The sequence below is a fragment of the Atta colombica genome, unplaced genomic scaffold (assembly GCF_001594045.1).
Source record: "Atta colombica isolate Treedump-2 unplaced genomic scaffold, Acol1.0 scaffold7, whole genome shotgun sequence".
NCBI classification, from domain to species: Eukaryota; Metazoa; Arthropoda; class Insecta; order Hymenoptera; family Formicidae; genus Atta; species Atta colombica.
In genome coordinates, this window is record NW_017259561.1 from 1,905,580 (window position 1) to 1,924,102 (window position 18,523).

Below are 18,523 nucleotides of genomic sequence, written 5' to 3' on the forward strand. Positions count from 1 at the left end.
AGTACGAAGAAATTGAGGAAGGAATTTTGGATGTCGCCTTGTTATTTCTTTTTGCTTCTTATTAAATAGAAAAGAGAAAAAAACAATATCTGTTTCCCTAATATTTGAGCAACATTTAAGCAATAATCGATTTGATATCTGTTAATTAATAACCACAGAAAGAAAAGAATCAATCATTTATTAAGTTGCAAATGTTGTACATCTCCGACATTTATTTAAGGTTGGGGGAAGGGTGTTTGATGACTTCGCGATTCTTTTCTTTCGTGGAGAAAATCTATTTTTTTCTCAAATGCGAATAACGGGATCAGTAGCATGGCGGATCGAATATTGATTTTTGATTATTATAAATAACTTGATATCAATTAAAGGAAAATAATTATTAATGTTCGATTGAAGAGACGTGCATTGGTTCTATGACTCAAGCCTGATCACATTTTCTGACTCACAAAACGAAAACACACTACTCACTCCTACTCTTTCGAAATAAATAATTGGGAAACCTTTAGAAAAAAGAGAATTACCCATGATGAATTACCCATATAAAATCCAAATATCGAACTGCATCTCGATATGTATATATATATATATATACATATCTCAAAAAAATTTTTATAATTGACTGGGCTTTTCCAAAGGGCTATGTGTGTGTGTGTGTACACACACACACACACACACACACACACACACACACACACACACAAAACCCTTTGGAAAAGTCAGTTATAAAAATTTTTTTGAGCAGTCATAAGTAACATTCAAGATCAGTCGACGAGTTTAATTGTTCCAAGTGCGGAGTTCTCGGCTCAGTGCAAGAAAACTCAACAATCCACGTTGAAGATTTTTCATTCTTAGTTAAGAGCCATCACTGAGACTTCACTAAGACACCGGGAACTCCCGCTATAGTTCACCACTACCTCCAGCAAATAGTAAGAATAAATTTTCTTTTTTTTTTCTCTTATGTTATTTTAATTTCAAGATTATATGACCATCAATATTCTTTCACTTATTCCATAGAGATGCTCTTTAATCTTTTCTCTCTTTAACCACAGACCCACTGCCTATCTTTTCCCTAACAAATTCCTTAAGCAATAAAACGCTTTAAGTAATTCTTCCTTTTCTTATTCAGAATTACTCAAGCGGTAAAACGCTTCAAGTAATTCATCTCTTTCTCTCAGAATTACTCAGAATTACTTAGGCGGTAAAATGCTTTAAATAATTCATCTCTTTCTCTACTCAGAATTACTTAAGCGGTAAAACGCTTCAAGTTATTCACTTCTTTTCTCTATTCAGAATTATTTAAACGTAAAATGTTTCAAGTAATTCTTCTTTTCTGTATTCACAGTTACTTAAGCAATAAAACGCCTTAAATAACCCATGATTATTTGACCTCTTCCTAGAATCAAACCATAACTTGGAAAATCTATCTCTCTCTCTTCGGAATTATCTTCTTCTATGTTCTTATTTTTCATCATGGGCACTGTTATGTCCAGCGAACTCTCACAACTCTTTTTTTTCATGGAGATTTGGAATTCGTTGAAATAAAAAGACAGCTGCGAATAACGCACAAGTTGAGCATTATAGCCTAGAGAAGATTAAAAATTTTCTTTTTCCACACAAAAATTAAAACGAAGAATCCATCATCTCCTTATAAATGTAATTCGGAGCTAAATTAAAAATCGGTGCACGAGCGGCGGGATTAAAAGACACTAAGTTTGCTCCTCAGTGCTCTTCACTGCAGCAAAATAATAATAAATATATCATTGGAAGCATAAGAGCGGCGCCAAGATACCTTTTAACGGTCAAGTAGCGGACGATTCGCACAAACTCTAAGAAGCGACACGCGAGAAGTAGATTCTGAGTGATTTCGTGTTGACGCTGCACGTGCATTTTCTTGACGTACTACACAAGCGTTTTCCCATAAATTTTAAAATCATAAAATTTAGGAGAATACTTTTCCACATTATAGAAGGTCAACAGCCCTTCCTCCCCCAAGATCTTGATCAATCCGAGAACAAAGAAAAATCCTACTATTAATTAACGAAATCTATTCCACCAAATCAAATTGAAGTCAGGGGCAATTAGTAAAAACCGTGGTTCCGCCCTCAGGGTAATTTTTCTCTCTTGAGTTTGAGGAAGTTATAATTGTCGGAATCTTTGAAAAAGGCTTCATCCGATTCTCGAAGCCCTTTTTTTCAGTAGAATCAGTGAAAACCATACTATCAACTAAAAGCGATTAAAACGATCAGGAAATTTGATGAAATGGACCTGACGCCCCAGTATCTTTCTCTGACGGTCTCTGAGCCACCTTATTCATCGTTATTACTAAGTAGTAAGTTTTGATTGCAGTACACTGGGTGATCCCTCCTCTTCTTGTGTGGTCCATTTTTAAGACGACCAAATTTTTAGTGCGTTCATGCAGATTTTCCGCTCCTCGTCATCGTCACCTAGCAGGGACTAACAATGCGCGCCGACTCATCGCCCGTGTCCGCTCTAAAACACTTCGTGCAAAACTCCAGAAAACAATCTCTGCTAATTCAGGCATCGCCCAAGAACAGACTCTGGTCGTTCAGTTTCCAGCCTCGATTTTATCACCGCTATTAGAAATTTCTTACTTCCCTCTCTGAATTTTTCCCCAGATTTCTTCGACGATCTCTTCCCATTCACTTCTCCCCCTGTTTCGCATCTGATGTTATCATCTTCGATTCAAGAATTTCCCCTCTCACATATTATCCCTTCAATTCCTCCTGTTCAACCTGACGCTTATTCTCCCGCTAGCCATTTTTCTTTCCTCTTCCATAACGCCCATCAGTTATTGGAATACATGTCTTATTTTATTCCTTCCACTAATGACCGAGTGATAGTCAGCATCACAGGATTCATTTGCTTATTTTCAGTTCCTATACCATCCCTCATTTCCATCCTCTTTCTTTCCAACCATGCTTACAACTTTAATTTTCTCCCCCTCCTTCCAAACTCGCCACACTCAAATAACGTTTATATCACACATAACGCTCTTTCCACACACACACACACACACACACACACACACACACACACACACACACACACACACATAAATGTGTATATTTCAGAATAGAGAACCGAAGACTTGTATCTTTACTGTGTGTTGTATTTTAAAATGTATTACAAAATATTTCTTTTATTATATTATTATTAAGCTAAACTCTTGTTTGTTAATTTGAAAAACCTCCTTGTATTTATTGTAAGCTCTCTCGTAGTTGCACTTCGTCTTTTCCCCAGTCACTTGGATTAAGTTCCATGACCGAAAACCAGGGCATACGGACGTACAGGCACATCTGGCGTTAAAGTGCGCCTTCCCGGCACACTGACCTAGTTTGGGCCCTTTAAATTTAAAAGGTACGTCTGACTCGTGTGTCCGTTTAGCGGAGCATGAGTTGAGGTTTCCACTTCGTCCTCCGTTCGATTCCCCAGCTCGTTAGGAATCATAAGATAAAGCGAAGTGCCTTCCGATTTGCGTCGATGCTTCTCCGATTTGCGTCGGTCCTTCCCTTGCGATCCGGAACCTGGACACGACCAAATCGGTCTAATAATTCAGTTTCGTTGCGTTTACTCCTTCAGCTCCGTGTATGCGGAGCTTGGACGTAACAGCACTAACGAAAATTTTAATAAATGGTCTGGCAATATAGACACAGAGTAGGACGCAAGAAGCGGAACGCAAGCTCGAGAAACTCAGAAAAGCTAGCGTTCCAATTATTACATGGATACAGACTTTATCTCCCCTCAAGTCCATCATCAACGTAAAACTGCTCATTTGCGCCAAAAATATAGGGTCGAGATCAAGACGCGACGTTCCTGTAATACCTTACCTCCGACAAGCCAACCGATAATTCTCTTAGCAATACATCTTCAAATCTTTCTTTGGATTTTGAATTCTCTTTCTCCTTTTATTCTCTTACCCTCGATAACTTCCAAAACTCAGAACTTTCTGATTCCTCTCACTCTCTAGTCCCTCCGGAAGACAACAGGTTCTATGATGAGATATTTCAGTCATTTGAATATCTCATCGAATCTATAAGAAGTTTCTCTCCCTTTTTTTAATACACTTACACAGAAATCTATTATATTTGTCTCCAGCACCGATTTTTGTATTAGGTGTACAACTTTGCTTCCACCGTTTTCCTATAGATGGCTTTAGCGGTAAGTGGTGATCGAAATAAATAGATCATAGACGTCATACAATAAACTTGGGCATCTGTCAACATAACCTCATAGAAAGATTAGTCGATTTGTGTCTGCATCATAAAGTTATTCTCGATTGAAAATATCAGTTTACGAACCAAATTCTTGTCATTTGCGGGAGATTTTAATTTTTTGCTTCAATATGAAGAAATCTGCGGCTGAGGCTCATCGAATGCTCTCAAATACTTATGATGAGGCCGCTATTAGTGGAAGAACGTATCGTGAGTGGTTTCAACGCTTCAAGAACGGTGATTTTGACGTCCAAGGTCATGCTCTGTATTTGATGGGACCAGCTCGGCGTAGTGTATTATGAACTGTTAAAACCGACTGAAACAATCACAGGCGATCGGTATCGAACGCAATTGATGCGTTTGAGCCGAGCATTGAAAGACAAACGGCCGCAATACAACGAGAGACACGATAAAGTGATTTTGCAGCATGACAATGCTCGACCCCATGTTGCGAAAGTGGTCAAGATATACTTGGAAACATTGAAATGGGAAGTCCTACTCCACCCGCCGTATTCTCCAGACGTTGCTCCCTCTGACTATCACTTGTTTCGATCAATGGCACACGGCCTGGCTGACCAGCACTTCCGGTCTTATGAAGAAGTAAAAAATTAAATCGATTCGTGGATAACCTCAAAAGATGACCAGTTTTTTCGACGCGGGATTCGTACGCTACCCGAAAAATGGGAGAAAGTAGTGGCCAGCGATGGACAATACTTAGAATCATAAATGTATAACCAGTTTTTTACAATAAAGCCTCGAATTTCAGAAAAAAAACGGCGGAAGCAAAGTTGTACATCTAATAAAAACAACATCCATCGCATACACAGTACTTACTCTTATATATATTTTTATGTTATTGTAAATTTCATACATTAATATGTACATGATTATATAAGTACACGCATACATCTGTGTCTAACTTTAATTAAGAGAAAAATAATAAATAGAAATATAAAAAAATTATATATGAATATTTCTAAATGATTGCTTAAATTTTATTTCGCCACCCTTCCGATTCGCTGTGTCTTGACAAAAATCGTATAAGTCCAATTCCTGATCAAAAGGGATTAAGTTCCTTGACCTAAAAGAAGACTAACGGATGTACAATCTTGAATTGGATAATAGCGTCGCGTATTGATGTTGATTACATCCCACATCTGAGACGTAATCAAGTACATCCGATTTGTGGCACCCGCCAGAGTGATAATCATAAAAGCGATGTCAGTTGCATCCTTCCTTGACCTCCTCCTAATTCCTTTTTTCCATCGAAGTAAAAGAATCTTGGAGCCTGGACGTAACAGTCCATTCCGCTCAAAAACCATAATAGCAAAAACATATAAATCGCATTCGAAAACTCGTCGGTCAAAATCTCGTGTTTCCGATCGGAATCGTAAAATTTCCGTAAAGCCGGTTCTATAATAATTGCAAGCCGATCGCAAGTTTGTTGCAATAACCAATCTGAAGTTTGCATTTTGAAATTAACATTTCATATTGGTTGTCGCAACAAACTTGTGATCGGCTTGCAACTAATGTAGAACCAGCTTAGGTGCTCAGCTCCCGAGAGACAAAATGAACAATGCTATAGAGATGATGGAGATTTAGAGAAAGATGCTTGCAAACTGAGCACACTATATTATACTTTCCATCATGGGCTTTTCTCTGCTTGCAACATTGGCTTAGTTTCCGAATTTAAACCGGATCAGAATGTAAGAATCAACCAACTACAGTCGAGTCTTGTCTTATCTTTCATAATTAATGGCCTTAGTTCTCGTTGAGGTAAACTTAGTCATACAGTCGAGCATTTCCCTGTCGTTCGACTGTAAGGGCCATTCCACATAACTTGCATAGCCGCATAACTATATGCATAAAGAAAATTATCCAATTACATTTCTGTCATAAAGACAAACGTAAAATATGATTGGATTTTCTTTATGCATATGTTTATGCGGCTATGCAAGTTATGTGGAATGGCCCTTACAGTCGAACGACAGGGAAATGCTCGACTGTATGACTAAGTTTACCTCAACGAGGACTAAGGCCATTAATTATGAAAGACAAGACAAGACTCGACTGTAGTTGAAATGGCCCTAAGGGCCGTCCCATATGTACATGCAATCGGAATGACGGAACAGATTTGTTACTATAAATTTTTAAGATCATTATAATTCCGTAAAAAGTTTCTCTACCCATCCCATGTAGTCGGAACAGAATGAAAACGGATGGAATGATCGTAAATTAATTTGCTTAATTAATCGATATTTCATTATTTTAATGTGCTAAGACTAAAGCAGTAATATGCATAATTTATGCAATTATCTTATAACATTACTTTGAATACTGTGAATTATAAGAGTGAAATGTATTTTGTTACCAAAATTTCATTGCGTTCCGGCTACACGGGTAGAGGAAATTTTTACGGAACGGAATGGTATGTTTAACGTTCCTGAGTTGATTGAAAAATTGAAACGAATATTCAGAAATCTTTTTTTTTGAAATCTACAATGATGGACAAAGAAGTAGTGTTATTACTAATGTTAAAATTATTGCGAAAGGCAAGAAATGTGTTATATTCCGATATTTAAGAGTGTGCGAAAATTTTATTTCGCTTATAATGTTTTAATGCAACAGCAGAAATATACAAGAAAACGAAAATTCTGGATACAATGTTTACAAAGAATGAGGTGGCACCAAGGTGTAAGTGACAATTTAGTCCTTGAAATGCAAACGATCGATCGTGAGAAGTTCTTCAATTATTTTTCAGAATAATATCGGAATTATTTAAAGAATTACTGGCATTATAGTTGGACTATGTATATATAAAACAAAAATATGTTGTATTGAAAAATAAGAATTATTATTTATTTTCTTCTTCGAAGTTGTCAAATTCTCAACCAACATAAAATGCGGATTAACCAATCGGAAGAAAGAATTTTACTAATTGACCAATCAAAAAATGCTTCAAAGCATTCGTAGCGGCAACTCAACCGCACCCATAGTCTGTAATCGACATGACATTTCGTTGATTTCGAATCGTCTCAATACCTTTCTGGCTGTGATTCCGGCTGTGATTCCGGCTGTGGTTCCGATACAGTAGAGAAACTTCTTACGGAACGGAATGGCTAGTAAACTGATTTCTAAGAAATCTGTTCCGTCGTTCCGATTCCATGTACATGAGACGGCACCCTAACAGGAGAATAGTACTATTCGACAGTAGTTGGTTTTTACATTCTGATTCGATTTAAATCCTCGGTAGAAATTAGTTCACTGCCTGGGGTCGGCGCGCAAGCGCAACAATGGCATTGTTATACAGGTAGGTTACGATGTAACGTGTTACATCGCGTCGAGAATCTTGTTTGATCGTGCTACTGCAATTTTTGTAGTTTGTCAAGATTTTCTTTGAATTAACGAGCAATTTCGAGATGAACGCGAAAGAAAACTCCATGGCGAAAGGTACAAACTCGATGGCGAAAGGTACAAACGCATCGAACACGAAACTCTACGGCAAGATCGTGTTGACGTTGCAAAATTGTCTCCTGCCTGAGGAAAAGTTCAACTCCACTCCGTCGCATTTGGATGGTCTTGATGCAGAAACCGAAACGGACTTGCGGATACTGGGATGCGAACTTATACAGACAGCTGGTATCCTCTTAAAATTACCGCAGGTGGGTTTTCATGCCAATAATCGGAATCTATTTCGAATTTTCCTAACCTCAATGTTTTAGAAAATCTTGTCTCAAAATGTGATCTATTTCCTTAAACAAGTGTCTTTGCATTAATTAATTGTTATTTCAATTTTGTATATTTAATTTTTTAAATATAAATTTAACATGTACATACGATTACCATTACTAAATTTTTTCAATTTAAATTGTAATTTAATTATACACTTGTTTAATTAATTTATATATATGTTTAATTTTTTACAAGTAAAGCTTTACACATACACACACATATACACACATATACACACACATACACATACACACACAAATTAATATTATTGAAACAATATATGTACATTGTATTAAAAAAGTATTTGAATCATAGATTTTGCTAAATCCTATAAATTCAATATTTACACTGAATATTATTTTGTTTAATAAAACATTTAAGATAATTTTATTTATAAATATATCGTTTTTAGTATACATACACACACATACACACACACACATACACACACATACACACACACGTACACACATATATACATACACACATACACACACATATATATATATATATATATATATGTGTGTGTGTATATATATATATAATCTACTTTTTTTATATGAAAAACTTTGCTATTGCTATTACTTTAACCCTTTGCGGACAGAACTATATGTTCACTTACAATTAGTACAAAACTGACAAAAATAGCTTAAGATGTATGTATTTCCAGAGTCTGGATTTCCAGAGTGGCTAATGTAGATGAGAATGATGACGTGTACGCTGGATATATGTTGACATGAGTCGTACAGCAAAATCAAAGTGTGGCAATGGAATAATATCTCTGCTTGTGTCCCTAAAGGGTTAAATATTGTTGATATATTATAAATTTTGTTACAGAATGTCATGGTTTAATCGTCCTTTTGGTCTTTACATTTATTTGCGTAGGTTGCAATGGCTACAGGACAAGTAATATTCCAACGATTTTATTATAGCAAATCTTTAGTTAGACACAATATGGAAACAACTGCAATGGGTTGCATCTGCTTAGCCAGCAAAATTGAGGAGGCACCTAGGCGTATCAGGGATGTCATTAACGTTTTTAATCACATAAAACAAGTATCCAGTCAAAAGTAAGTTGCTTCATTATTTTGGTTTTATAAAACCATTTTATGATCTTAATTATAAAATTAAGATCATAAAATTGAGAAACAGAAAGAATTAAAAGAATTCATTTTTGTTATTTATTTCAGAGCAATACAACCTGTAATTCTCGATCAGAATTATGTGGCTTTAAAGAATCAAGTGATCAAGTCAGAAAGAAGAGTGTTGAAAGAACTAGGTTTCTGCGTTCATGTAAAACATCCTCACAAAATTATAGTCATGTATTTGCAAGTGTTGGGATATGAGAAGAATCGCACGCTAATGCAGCAAAGCTGGAATTATATGAATGACTCATTGCGTTCTGACGTGTTTTTGCGTTATCAGCCAGAAACAGTGGCTTGTGCGTGTATTTATTTAGCCGCTCGTCAATTGCAGCTGCCTCTACCAACGACACCCGCTTGGTTTTCGGTGTTTAGAGTCAGCGAATATGCAATCAGAGACGTATGTCGACGTATACTGCGTCTTTACTCACGACCGCGTGTACGACCCGAACAATTGGAAAAACGAGTCGAGGAATTGCGACGTCAGTATGAAGAGGCCAGAACCAAGGCGCGCGGTGGAGACGTTGATGGACATACACCGAGTCCACCATTGCCAAAACATCACAACGCTTGGGGTGGATTTATCAGTCGCAGCGGCACACATGCAGCCCCCGAAAGAACGAAATCACCCAGGTGTGTATGATAATGTTTTCACTCGAGTAAAAACAACAAATAAATATATTCAATCCATAATAAGCGAAATGATTCATATCTCATACATCACATATCATATTCATTAAATTTGGCAATGTAATGCATCGAAACGGACATATGAGATGACATTTGTGACAGCATCACAATTTAACATTTCGCCTAAATAATGGATACGTTCCAATATTCACTGTCAGTGCTGAAAATATACAGCGTACGTAACATATACTGTATAGTTTCAGCACTGGCAGTAAATATCGGAATGCACCTAATAAGGACATTAACGTTAAATGATAACTTTGTAAGATTATTGATGAGATGAAAGTAGTTACAAATAATTAAATTATCATCGTACTGAAAAGTATTCAAATCTAAGATCGAAACATTGTGTAATTTTTTAATGTCAATTGTATAGATTGTAATAATTTTTACATGTTGACTTCTTATGTTGGCTCAATTAAAGACATTTTATTAATTCATTCATTAGAACCTAAATTGAAAACTTTTAAATTATTAAGATAAAACTTTTAAATTATTAAGATAAATGCATAAAAAATGCACTATAAATTATTTTTAAAGGTGTATATACCATACATGGTGCAGGATAATTATGTCGAGATTGATATACTTCATAATAGTGTACTTTCTTCATGTAATTATACAGTGACATACATTGTTACAATAAGAGTTTCATGCTATCTTTTTCTAATTTGATTTGTAAAAATCAACAATGCGAGTAATATATTATTGTTCATAAAATTTTATATGAATTTTACAACATGGAATGTTTATAATTGAAAAAAAATCTTGTCATTGATACATTTTTAAATATTTTTTTATGTATTTCAGACGCTCAAAATCTCCAAGTACTTCCCCATCACGAGGCGAAGAAACGAAGTATTCAAATAAGCGAAAAAGGCATAGCAGAAGTAGATCCCGAAGTCACAGTCATAGTAGATCTGGCAAACCCAAAAAGACTCAACGAAGACGATCAGGTAGCCACAAGTCATCACGAAGATCGCGTAGTTATAGATCACGAAGTCGATCTCGGGATAGGGATTTGGAAAAATCAAGCAAACATCGTAGTAAACGTAGTAGACGATTACACTAAATATTAATGTGTAGGCAGCACTTTTACATTATGTTGTGAGATATCAGGCTTAGTTTACATCATGCATTTAATACGGGTAACTAGTAACTTTATATTGAATTGTCTTAATTTCGGCGATACATATAAACATATATGTGTCAAACATGATATGTGTATTTAATTAATCATTTTGATACATATTGTATCAATTTAGTGCATCATTGAATACATCGTTGAAATTAAAATAATTTGATAGAAAGTTACTAGTCAGTATCTGTATCAAGTGCACGATGTAAAGCCATAATTTAAATATCACTATTGTAATAAATTTATAATATACGGCAGAACTTTATCAGACCTACTGTAATTCTTTTAATATATTTCAAAAAATTAATACTTGGTTTTTCGAGATTATCGAAATGATTGAATTTCGCATAGTTGCTACCAGTAATGTATACATACATTGCTTTTTCACAAGCTAATTTAACATTTTCATTATTTATATATAGGAATATAATTTATATTAAAAATTATTAAATGAGGTCGATAAAGGTTGTAATTTTTTTTAAATACTAAAATATGTAAAGCATTTTTTATATTTTGCATGAGTTCGTAGAAATTTATCTGGAAAAAACAAAATATATTTAATATTCTATATATTAACATGTACTTCTTTTATAAATTTTTATAATATCTGACAGAGATCTATAAACAAATACGTTTGATAGGCACAAAGAATATCAATGTTTATGATTCCACAAAAATTACAAGCATCTTTCTTGATCGCTTATCATTATTTACTATAAGATTAAATTTCAACAATTAGATATCGTTCTTAGAAGAATATTAATTTCATATAATTATGTTTCATGTAAAGTTGCCATATCTCCAGTAATAAGTAACATGGTATACAATGTTACAAAAAAGTTATAGAAATATTAGGGGAAAGTGTATATCAAAAAAAGAGCATTCAATGGTATAAAAATAAATTTTATATTCGTATCCCAGGTTGTTGTATCATTTTAAAAAATCTTATGGGCAGCGCCTTTTTTTTTTCAGCAGCAATCACTGGCGAGAAATCTAAGACGAGTAACTGTGGGAGCAGATGTACGATATAACCCCTGTAGCAAGGAATGTCTTCTATCGGATTACCATGTAACGTTAATGACCTAAGATTTTGTAACTTCCTGAGCTTTAAAATATCTGTAATATTTGCGATTTTATTGCCGTGCAAGTAGAGAATCTTCAAATTTGTAAATTTCTCTATTTCTTCTCCAATCTCGTTTATTTCATTGAAAGATAAATCCAACCAACTGAGATACACAGGATTATCAAGAACTCTATCCGCGAGACGTTGAAGACCTTCCATTGAGCTCAGTAGATTATTGCTCAGCCATAACGTACTGGTTATGTAACGATCCTTAAATGTTCTTATCGGAGCTTTTCCGGTACGTATTACTTGTGCACGTTTCTCCATCAAATCTATTAAAAGAAAAACCAAGAGATACATTTTTCTGTGAATGAGTTATTAATGCTCATAAGAGTTTGCGATAAAAAATTGTCAATGTACGCCATCAACTCGCAAAATAATAAATTAAAAAATGACATTCCTTTAATTTATGTACCGTCCATGGTGATAGCTTTTTTAAACGATAAATCTAACGGTGGGGCGACCAGCATTTCCTGTTGTTCGTTTCGTTTGTAATCCGAAATGTGATTTTGAGAAGAATTAGTGCTCATTGCGGGTAATTGAACTTGATCTCTCTAATAAATAGGCAACTATCACTTCTATCACCTCGAGAAACATTTGAAGTTTGTATCTTGGTTTACCGAAAGTTTCATTTTAATTCGCCACTTTTATAGCGGGATTCTCTAAGGCCGGAATCAGACTACGTATTGAAGAATGAGATTGAAGATTGACCAATCAGAACAAAAGCAGCCAAAATTTCTTTGTCCTCATTGATGAAATTTTAATCTTTAATTTTTAATCTTAATCTTCAATGCATAGTCTGATTCTGGCCTAAACGTCTTCTCGATGATTGTCATTATCGGAAACTAGCGACAGCCAATGACAGGACAATCTTGGAAGAAAGCGCGACTGTCATTGGCTGTCATTAGTTAACAACAAATTAGTGACAATTGTCGATAAAACGTTTACAGAATCCGCAATTGGGCGAGTGACTAATGGTGGCGCTGAAAATTGTCTGCATCTTTTTAAGAGGGAGGGAGAATGGTCTTGTTCACGATCCGCGCGCGGCGCGCCTAGTCGGTGCTTGTCGCGGTCATTATCGGTAAATAAATTGAATTGAGCTGGTAACGGTCGCTTATCTTAGCCGGGTTATATTTGTTAAAGATTAGCCACTAAAGAAGAAGAGAAAGAAGGAGAATAATTTTTCAACGCATCACACGTACGAGAGATTTATTGACGTACATTGACGTAACGTGCATCAAAATGCCAAGAACCAAGCGCAACAAAGCGACGAGTAACTCGATGAAGGAACGCGATGCGGCGGTAAAGACCTTTGAGAAACGCACACAGCTCTCTATCGCCAAGATGGAACGCGATGCAATGGCAGATTTAAAGACCTACGTGACTTGTATCGATGTTATAATTTCCCGCTTACCAAAAGACATTCGTCAAATGAAATTGGGCGAGTTAATAGATAGGCATGACCATGACAATGAGAAAGAAAACTTTAACGATGAGGTAAGTTCATCAGTCAAAGATCTTCATATGCAACCACCCGCCATTCCTAAAGTGAGAAAAGGGAAAGCTACTAAACGTACCGCTGCATCTGACGATGGATATGCGACTGGAGGTACTAGCGTAGGCAGTACATCGCGAGTCGCTAAAGCACTGACTAAAGCAACACCAGCCAAGAGAACACGTTCAACTAGAGCAAGCAGAGCCAAACTCAGTGAAATTAATCAGACAATGGTAAGTTCAATGCAAGGACTATCTGAAAGTCTTTACTAAGCAGTAATTTTCAGACACCAGCAATGCTGAAGCCTGTAAACAATGTATATAATGTCGTTACACCAAAAGTCAAGCCTAACACACCATTGAACGTATTAAGGCGTCCGCGTCAAGGAGAAATGGTTCTTAGTATGCAAGGCAGTCCACTCTTGGTCTCTGCTGTCGTCGAGGAAAAAACTGCTAATATTAATGTACCTTTGAGTAATGGTAATGTAATGTCCTTATTACCACAAGAAGGATTGCGCATGTCAAATATTCCTCCACTAGATCCTGAGACAATGCATCAATTAGAGACTCTTAAGAATCATATTGAGAAAGTTATCTCATTGAAGTAGTAATTACGATGCGATAATATATTATGACGGACGATAACTACTTTAATGTAATATAATAAATTATACTTATAGGATTTTATTATTTTTATACATTTATATATATATATATATAGTTATATTCATGTGTGAGAAGAAAAAGATGATATCTCTTAAAAGATATATCACTGATAGGATACTTTTAAAGATTGGCCCTGATCAAATTTTTATGACAATTTATAAAAATTTGCAATTATTAACATAAATTATTTGGATAATATTGAATTTATGATTTTTTATTATGTCAATGTTGTATAAATAGGTACGCATACTTTTAATACTATAATATCTTGCATGTGTCGAAAAATTACAATTTTTCTCCACAGTTATCTATTGCTAATCAAACTCAAATAATATATTAAAAATACAGTTTTAATTAAAAATCGGGTATTATTAAGTATTTTATTTTCGGCTGTTTTTAGTAGTATCTCGTCAGTGTATGTATGTTTTTGTATTCTTTCTCCCCTTGTTGAAATCTTGTAATAAAAATCTATCAGATAAAATAGTTTTATATTATTTCCTGATAATTAGCATTTTTTGGTTGAAGAGAAATAATTCATTACGATTGAAAATAATCATAAGGAAAATAATAATTTTTTAATAAACTTATATGCTAGTTAAATTCTATTGGATACTGGATATCTTATGTTGTGTTAAGCTGAATGTACAGATGGTAATGAATTATACAGATAGTAACAATGTACCTTAATACCTGAAATTGTACAAGTATTGGAACATAATTAGATGATTTATGAATATCTATAGATGGAGAACGTGCTTTGAATATGGCCTAATACTCCTACAATTTTAGGTGTTAAGGCATATCTGTCACCGTTCATATTACATGAGCTGCAGCGAATGCATACGGTAACCAATCTCACCAATCAAGTGCCAAGTAAAGTTCTAGATATATCTAGAGACTCTTAAAGGAAAGTTTGGCCACTGACGAGATGTTATTAAAGACATCCTTACGGGAGTTCACGTCTTTGTGAATGTTGAAGTGATTAAGAGAGTTAAAAACTGATAATATTGTACTAATTTTATAATTTATTAGTTTAATAGATGTATTTATGCATTTAGAACACAATAATACTCGACTTTTTTTTTAAATTGTGATTTCAGAGTGTTATCGTCAGTTTGATTATCAACCATGGAGTATAGAGAATAAGAGGCCGAATTAGGCTTTAAAAGTGTGATCAAAATTAGGTTTTTGAATTGGCATTGGTGATGCTCGGTAGGCGGCGTTCGAATCGCAAAACTCCTCTCTTAAGACTTAGAGTGCGTTCCGTTTCTTGCATGATGCACATAGAAGCATAGAAGTTCGTTCCGTTTCTCTTCATGCACACTCGCTGCATGCATGATTCAATCTACCACTAATTGCATGACCCCGCCTCTTCCGGTGCATGAGACCGTATGAAGTGCCTCATCTCTCGAGCTGAGGCAGTTCATGTAGCTTATGCATTCAACATATTTTAGCGCGAAACTGAAATCATGGGTGATTCTGCTGGGGCGAGTGTACTTAAAATCGTAAGGGTTAAAGACACGTAAGTAGGATGCTCAGAATAACCAAAAAATTTTTTAATTTAATTTATTTCATATATACATATATTATATAATATATATACGTATAATATTCTGGTATTCCGAAAAATTATGCATATACTGATATTATGAAAATTTTGATTGAATACCGGTATTTAACATTCAATACTGATATTTAGATCTCGGTTTTGCATATATCGCTATAGAATATCGGCTTTTAATCCCTGATTTATATAATACTGAAAAATTAATATATTAATATATTACTGCTATTTTTCATATCGTTTAAATTCCTTAATATAAAATAGTATGATAGAGGTTAGTTTACATTAGTCATATCCTTATAAAATAGATAGAAGAAAATAAAAATAACGGACTTTAAGGATATTTTGTACGTATTGTAACAAAAAGTTCCTGAAATTTGATTTTGATGAATATATGTTTTCATATGGTTTGAATAATAAAGATTGTATATAGAATGTTATTATTTACTCATAACTAAAATGCAGAAATGTACTTTTGAATTTCTATTGCTAATTATTTCTGAAAAAAATGAAAAATTTTTGACAGTATCTCAAATCTGATCTTAAAATCCTTATATTTTAAACTCTTATATAATAATATACTTTAAGTTGCTTCACAGTGAATCAATTTTGGATTTTGTTATAAGTGTCTGAACATATTAGGTGTGGGAAAAAGTTTGTGGCGTTTTTTAAATGCCATCTAATGGGAAAAACGCCACGAACTTTTTCCCGCACCTAATATGTAAGAATACTCTGTAAAATTTTTGTTAAATTTCTAATATTTTAGAAATAGGTATTAAACATCCTTTTTGGACATTTTGGTAATACGTTTTATTTTTTGTTTTCTGCAAAATAAGATTATAAGTGCTGCTCGAAAAATATAAATCTTTTTTTTATCAAAAAAGACAGTAATTATTGAATGCATTTGTAATTCAGTCAATTTTAAATTGTCCATGTTTACTGCATGAATTCACTGCGAATCCGTTCCGTTACTAAAACCGCATGGAGTATATTAGAGAAACGGAACGTACCCTGCACTCCATGCCATGCATTAAATACTCATGCGCTTCATGCAAGAAATGGAACGCACCTTTAAATATAATAGGCACATGCAATAAGCAAGGAACAGGGAATTACGCATCGTCCAATGAAAACTCCGGAATATAAGTTTGATTCACAACCTATACTACAAACCTAATACAAACATACCACTAAAGATGCATGAAGTTCATGAGACAAAAAATGTGGCACAGGGAATGGAAACAATTTTCCGACGTGTTGGAATTTTATTGCCTGTTTCCTTTTTGACTAATTGTTTTTTAAGATTATATTTTCACTCATGAATTTAGTTTTGGCAAATTTCAGTTTAAAAGACATGATTATTGCTAGAAAAGAAAATTTCACGATTCATTGCAGGATAGCATTTTCAAAAATGATGATTTTGATACAGAACACTTGATCAAACGCAAGATCAAAAATATGGAGATGAGCTTTTAATAGATTTGATTCAATCTAAGCCATTTCTTTATGATAAAAAGATTAAAGAATTTTGAGATATTATCATGAAAGAAAATGCATGAGAGATGCATTTTCTTTCATGATAATATCTATTTTAGGAATTTTAGATATGCACAATTTAACTGAATATGTTTTTAAATAATTTTTTCCAATAACTAAGTACATATATTAAATATTACTTTTTAATATACTTTATTAACTTACTGTTTAATATAAATAAATTATTTAAATAGTTCTAATTACATATTTACTTAAATCAATTACATATTTACTTAAACCAATTAATGTCTTTTGCTAGCTATGTATTAGTATCAAAAGCAAATTAACATTCAGATCAGATATTTATTTATACTCTTTTTATTAAAATTATTTTTTTCTGAAATGTCTAATGTTATGTATAATGTTATGTATAAATATCTAATATTACAATTTATGAATGATGATGATGACAATATTTTATGTATTATATAGTCTCAGATTGTCAAGCACATTGAATATGTCTTCGTAAAGAGAGGCAACTACGAGAGAATAAAACAAGAAATGGGACAGGAAAATTTACAAAACAAAAATGGATTCTATTTGACAATTTAAATTTTTTTAGAGAAAATTGTTACTCCAAGAAGGTTAATTTTATGTTTTATAAAAATTATTACAGACTTTTACTTGAATATATCTTATAAATATATATCTTATAAGTATATATCTATTATAAACTTTGTTTATATACATATTTTATTTTCATGATTTCAGGACTTACTCTAATATTATACATTAAAAATCAATTCGTGTATGAACACCCAATCTTTTATAGAAAAGTCTGCACAAAATAATGATGAAATATGTTATGATAACGTGATTAGTGATATGCAAAGTTATTTTTTTTTTTTAAATTAATTTATTATACAATGAATGTAACGATTATGATGTTGCAACAATATCAGTAGAAATGTCATATATAGAACATTTTATTTTAAGAAAGTCTTTGTATTTTTGTCTTAATATATTTAGAACATGTATTCGTATGTCTATTATGTAACACATTTAAATTTTGATACATTTAACATATATGTCATATTTGAATTTCTAATATGTTATAGCTTAAAGAATAGTTATATTCAATGTGTACAAACCATACATTGTAAATTATTTTAAAAATATATGAATATAATTTACAAAATTTACTATTTGTTTTTAGATACAATTCTGTAAGTAGACAGTTTTAATTTATGCAACAGTAGACCAGAA

The 18,523-nt window shown here is 33.6% G+C and overlaps 3 protein-coding genes across 5 annotated transcripts; 2 read left to right on the forward strand and 1 right to left on the reverse strand.

Moving 5' to 3' along the window:
- Positions 1-7,476: 7,476 nt before the first annotated feature.
- On the forward strand, positions 7,477-11,141 carry LOC108692366 (cyclin-L1). Of its 3 annotated transcripts, none has more exons than XM_018200584.1 (5): positions 7,477-7,542; positions 7,613-7,894; positions 8,850-9,034; positions 9,155-9,739; positions 10,607-11,141. In XM_018200584.1, the coding sequence occupies exons 2-5, from the start codon at positions 7,652-7,654 to the stop codon at positions 10,866-10,868; spliced, it is 1,275 nt and encodes a 424-aa protein (XP_018056073.1). In that variant the 5' UTR covers positions 7,477-7,542; positions 7,613-7,651; the 3' UTR covers positions 10,869-11,141. The 3 variants fall into 3 exon arrangements, with proteins under 3 accessions (XP_018056073.1, XP_018056074.1, XP_018056075.1); XM_018200585.1 differs by having other exon boundaries at positions 7,495-7,542; positions 7,622-7,894; XM_018200586.1 differs by lacking the exon at positions 7,477-7,542 and adding an exon at positions 8,635-8,764 and having other exon boundaries at positions 7,820-7,894.
- A 697-nt stretch (positions 11,142-11,838) lies between these two features.
- Positions 11,839-12,778, reverse strand: LOC108692387 (leucine-rich repeat-containing protein 51-like). Its single transcript, XM_018200611.1, has 2 exons — positions 12,473-12,778; positions 11,839-12,329 (listed from the first exon to the last, which is right to left on the reverse strand). Exons 1-2 carry the CDS (start codon positions 12,585-12,587, stop codon positions 11,839-11,841), a joined length of 606 nt encoding a protein of 201 aa, XP_018056100.1. The 5' UTR covers positions 12,588-12,778.
- A 342-nt stretch (positions 12,779-13,120) lies between these two features.
- Positions 13,121-14,186, forward strand: LOC108692382 (borealin). Its single transcript, XM_018200607.1, has 2 exons — positions 13,121-13,785; positions 13,839-14,186. Exons 1-2 carry the CDS (start codon positions 13,300-13,302, stop codon positions 14,157-14,159), a joined length of 807 nt encoding a protein of 268 aa, XP_018056096.1. The 5' UTR covers positions 13,121-13,299; the 3' UTR covers positions 14,160-14,186.
- The last annotated feature ends 4,337 nt before the right edge of the window (positions 14,187-18,523 follow it).

Excerpts from the sequence above, each read along its gene's own strand:
- LOC108692366 (XM_018200584.1), top strand. The coding sequence starts at position 7,652 with ATGAACGCGAAAGAAAACTCCATGGCGAAAGGTACAAACTCGATGGCG. Across the intron at positions 9,035-9,154 it reads AAACAAGTATCCAGTCAAAA|AGCAATACAACCTGTAATTC; the intron begins GTAAGTTGCTTC and ends TATTTATTTCAG. Across the intron at positions 9,740-10,606 it reads GAAAGAACGAAATCACCCAG|ACGCTCAAAATCTCCAAGTA; the intron begins GTGTGTATGATA and ends TATGTATTTCAG.
- LOC108692387 (XM_018200611.1), bottom strand. The coding sequence starts at position 12,587 with ATGAGCACTAATTCTTCTCAAAATCACATTTCGGATTACAAACGAAAC. Across the intron at positions 12,330-12,472 it reads AAAAGCTATCACCATGGACG|ATTTGATGGAGAAACGTGCA; the intron begins GTACATAAATTA and ends TTCTTTTAATAG.
- LOC108692382 (XM_018200607.1), top strand. The coding sequence starts at position 13,300 with ATGCCAAGAACCAAGCGCAACAAAGCGACGAGTAACTCGATGAAGGAA. Across the intron at positions 13,786-13,838 it reads GTGAAATTAATCAGACAATG|ACACCAGCAATGCTGAAGCC; the intron begins GTAAGTTCAATG and ends AGTAATTTTCAG.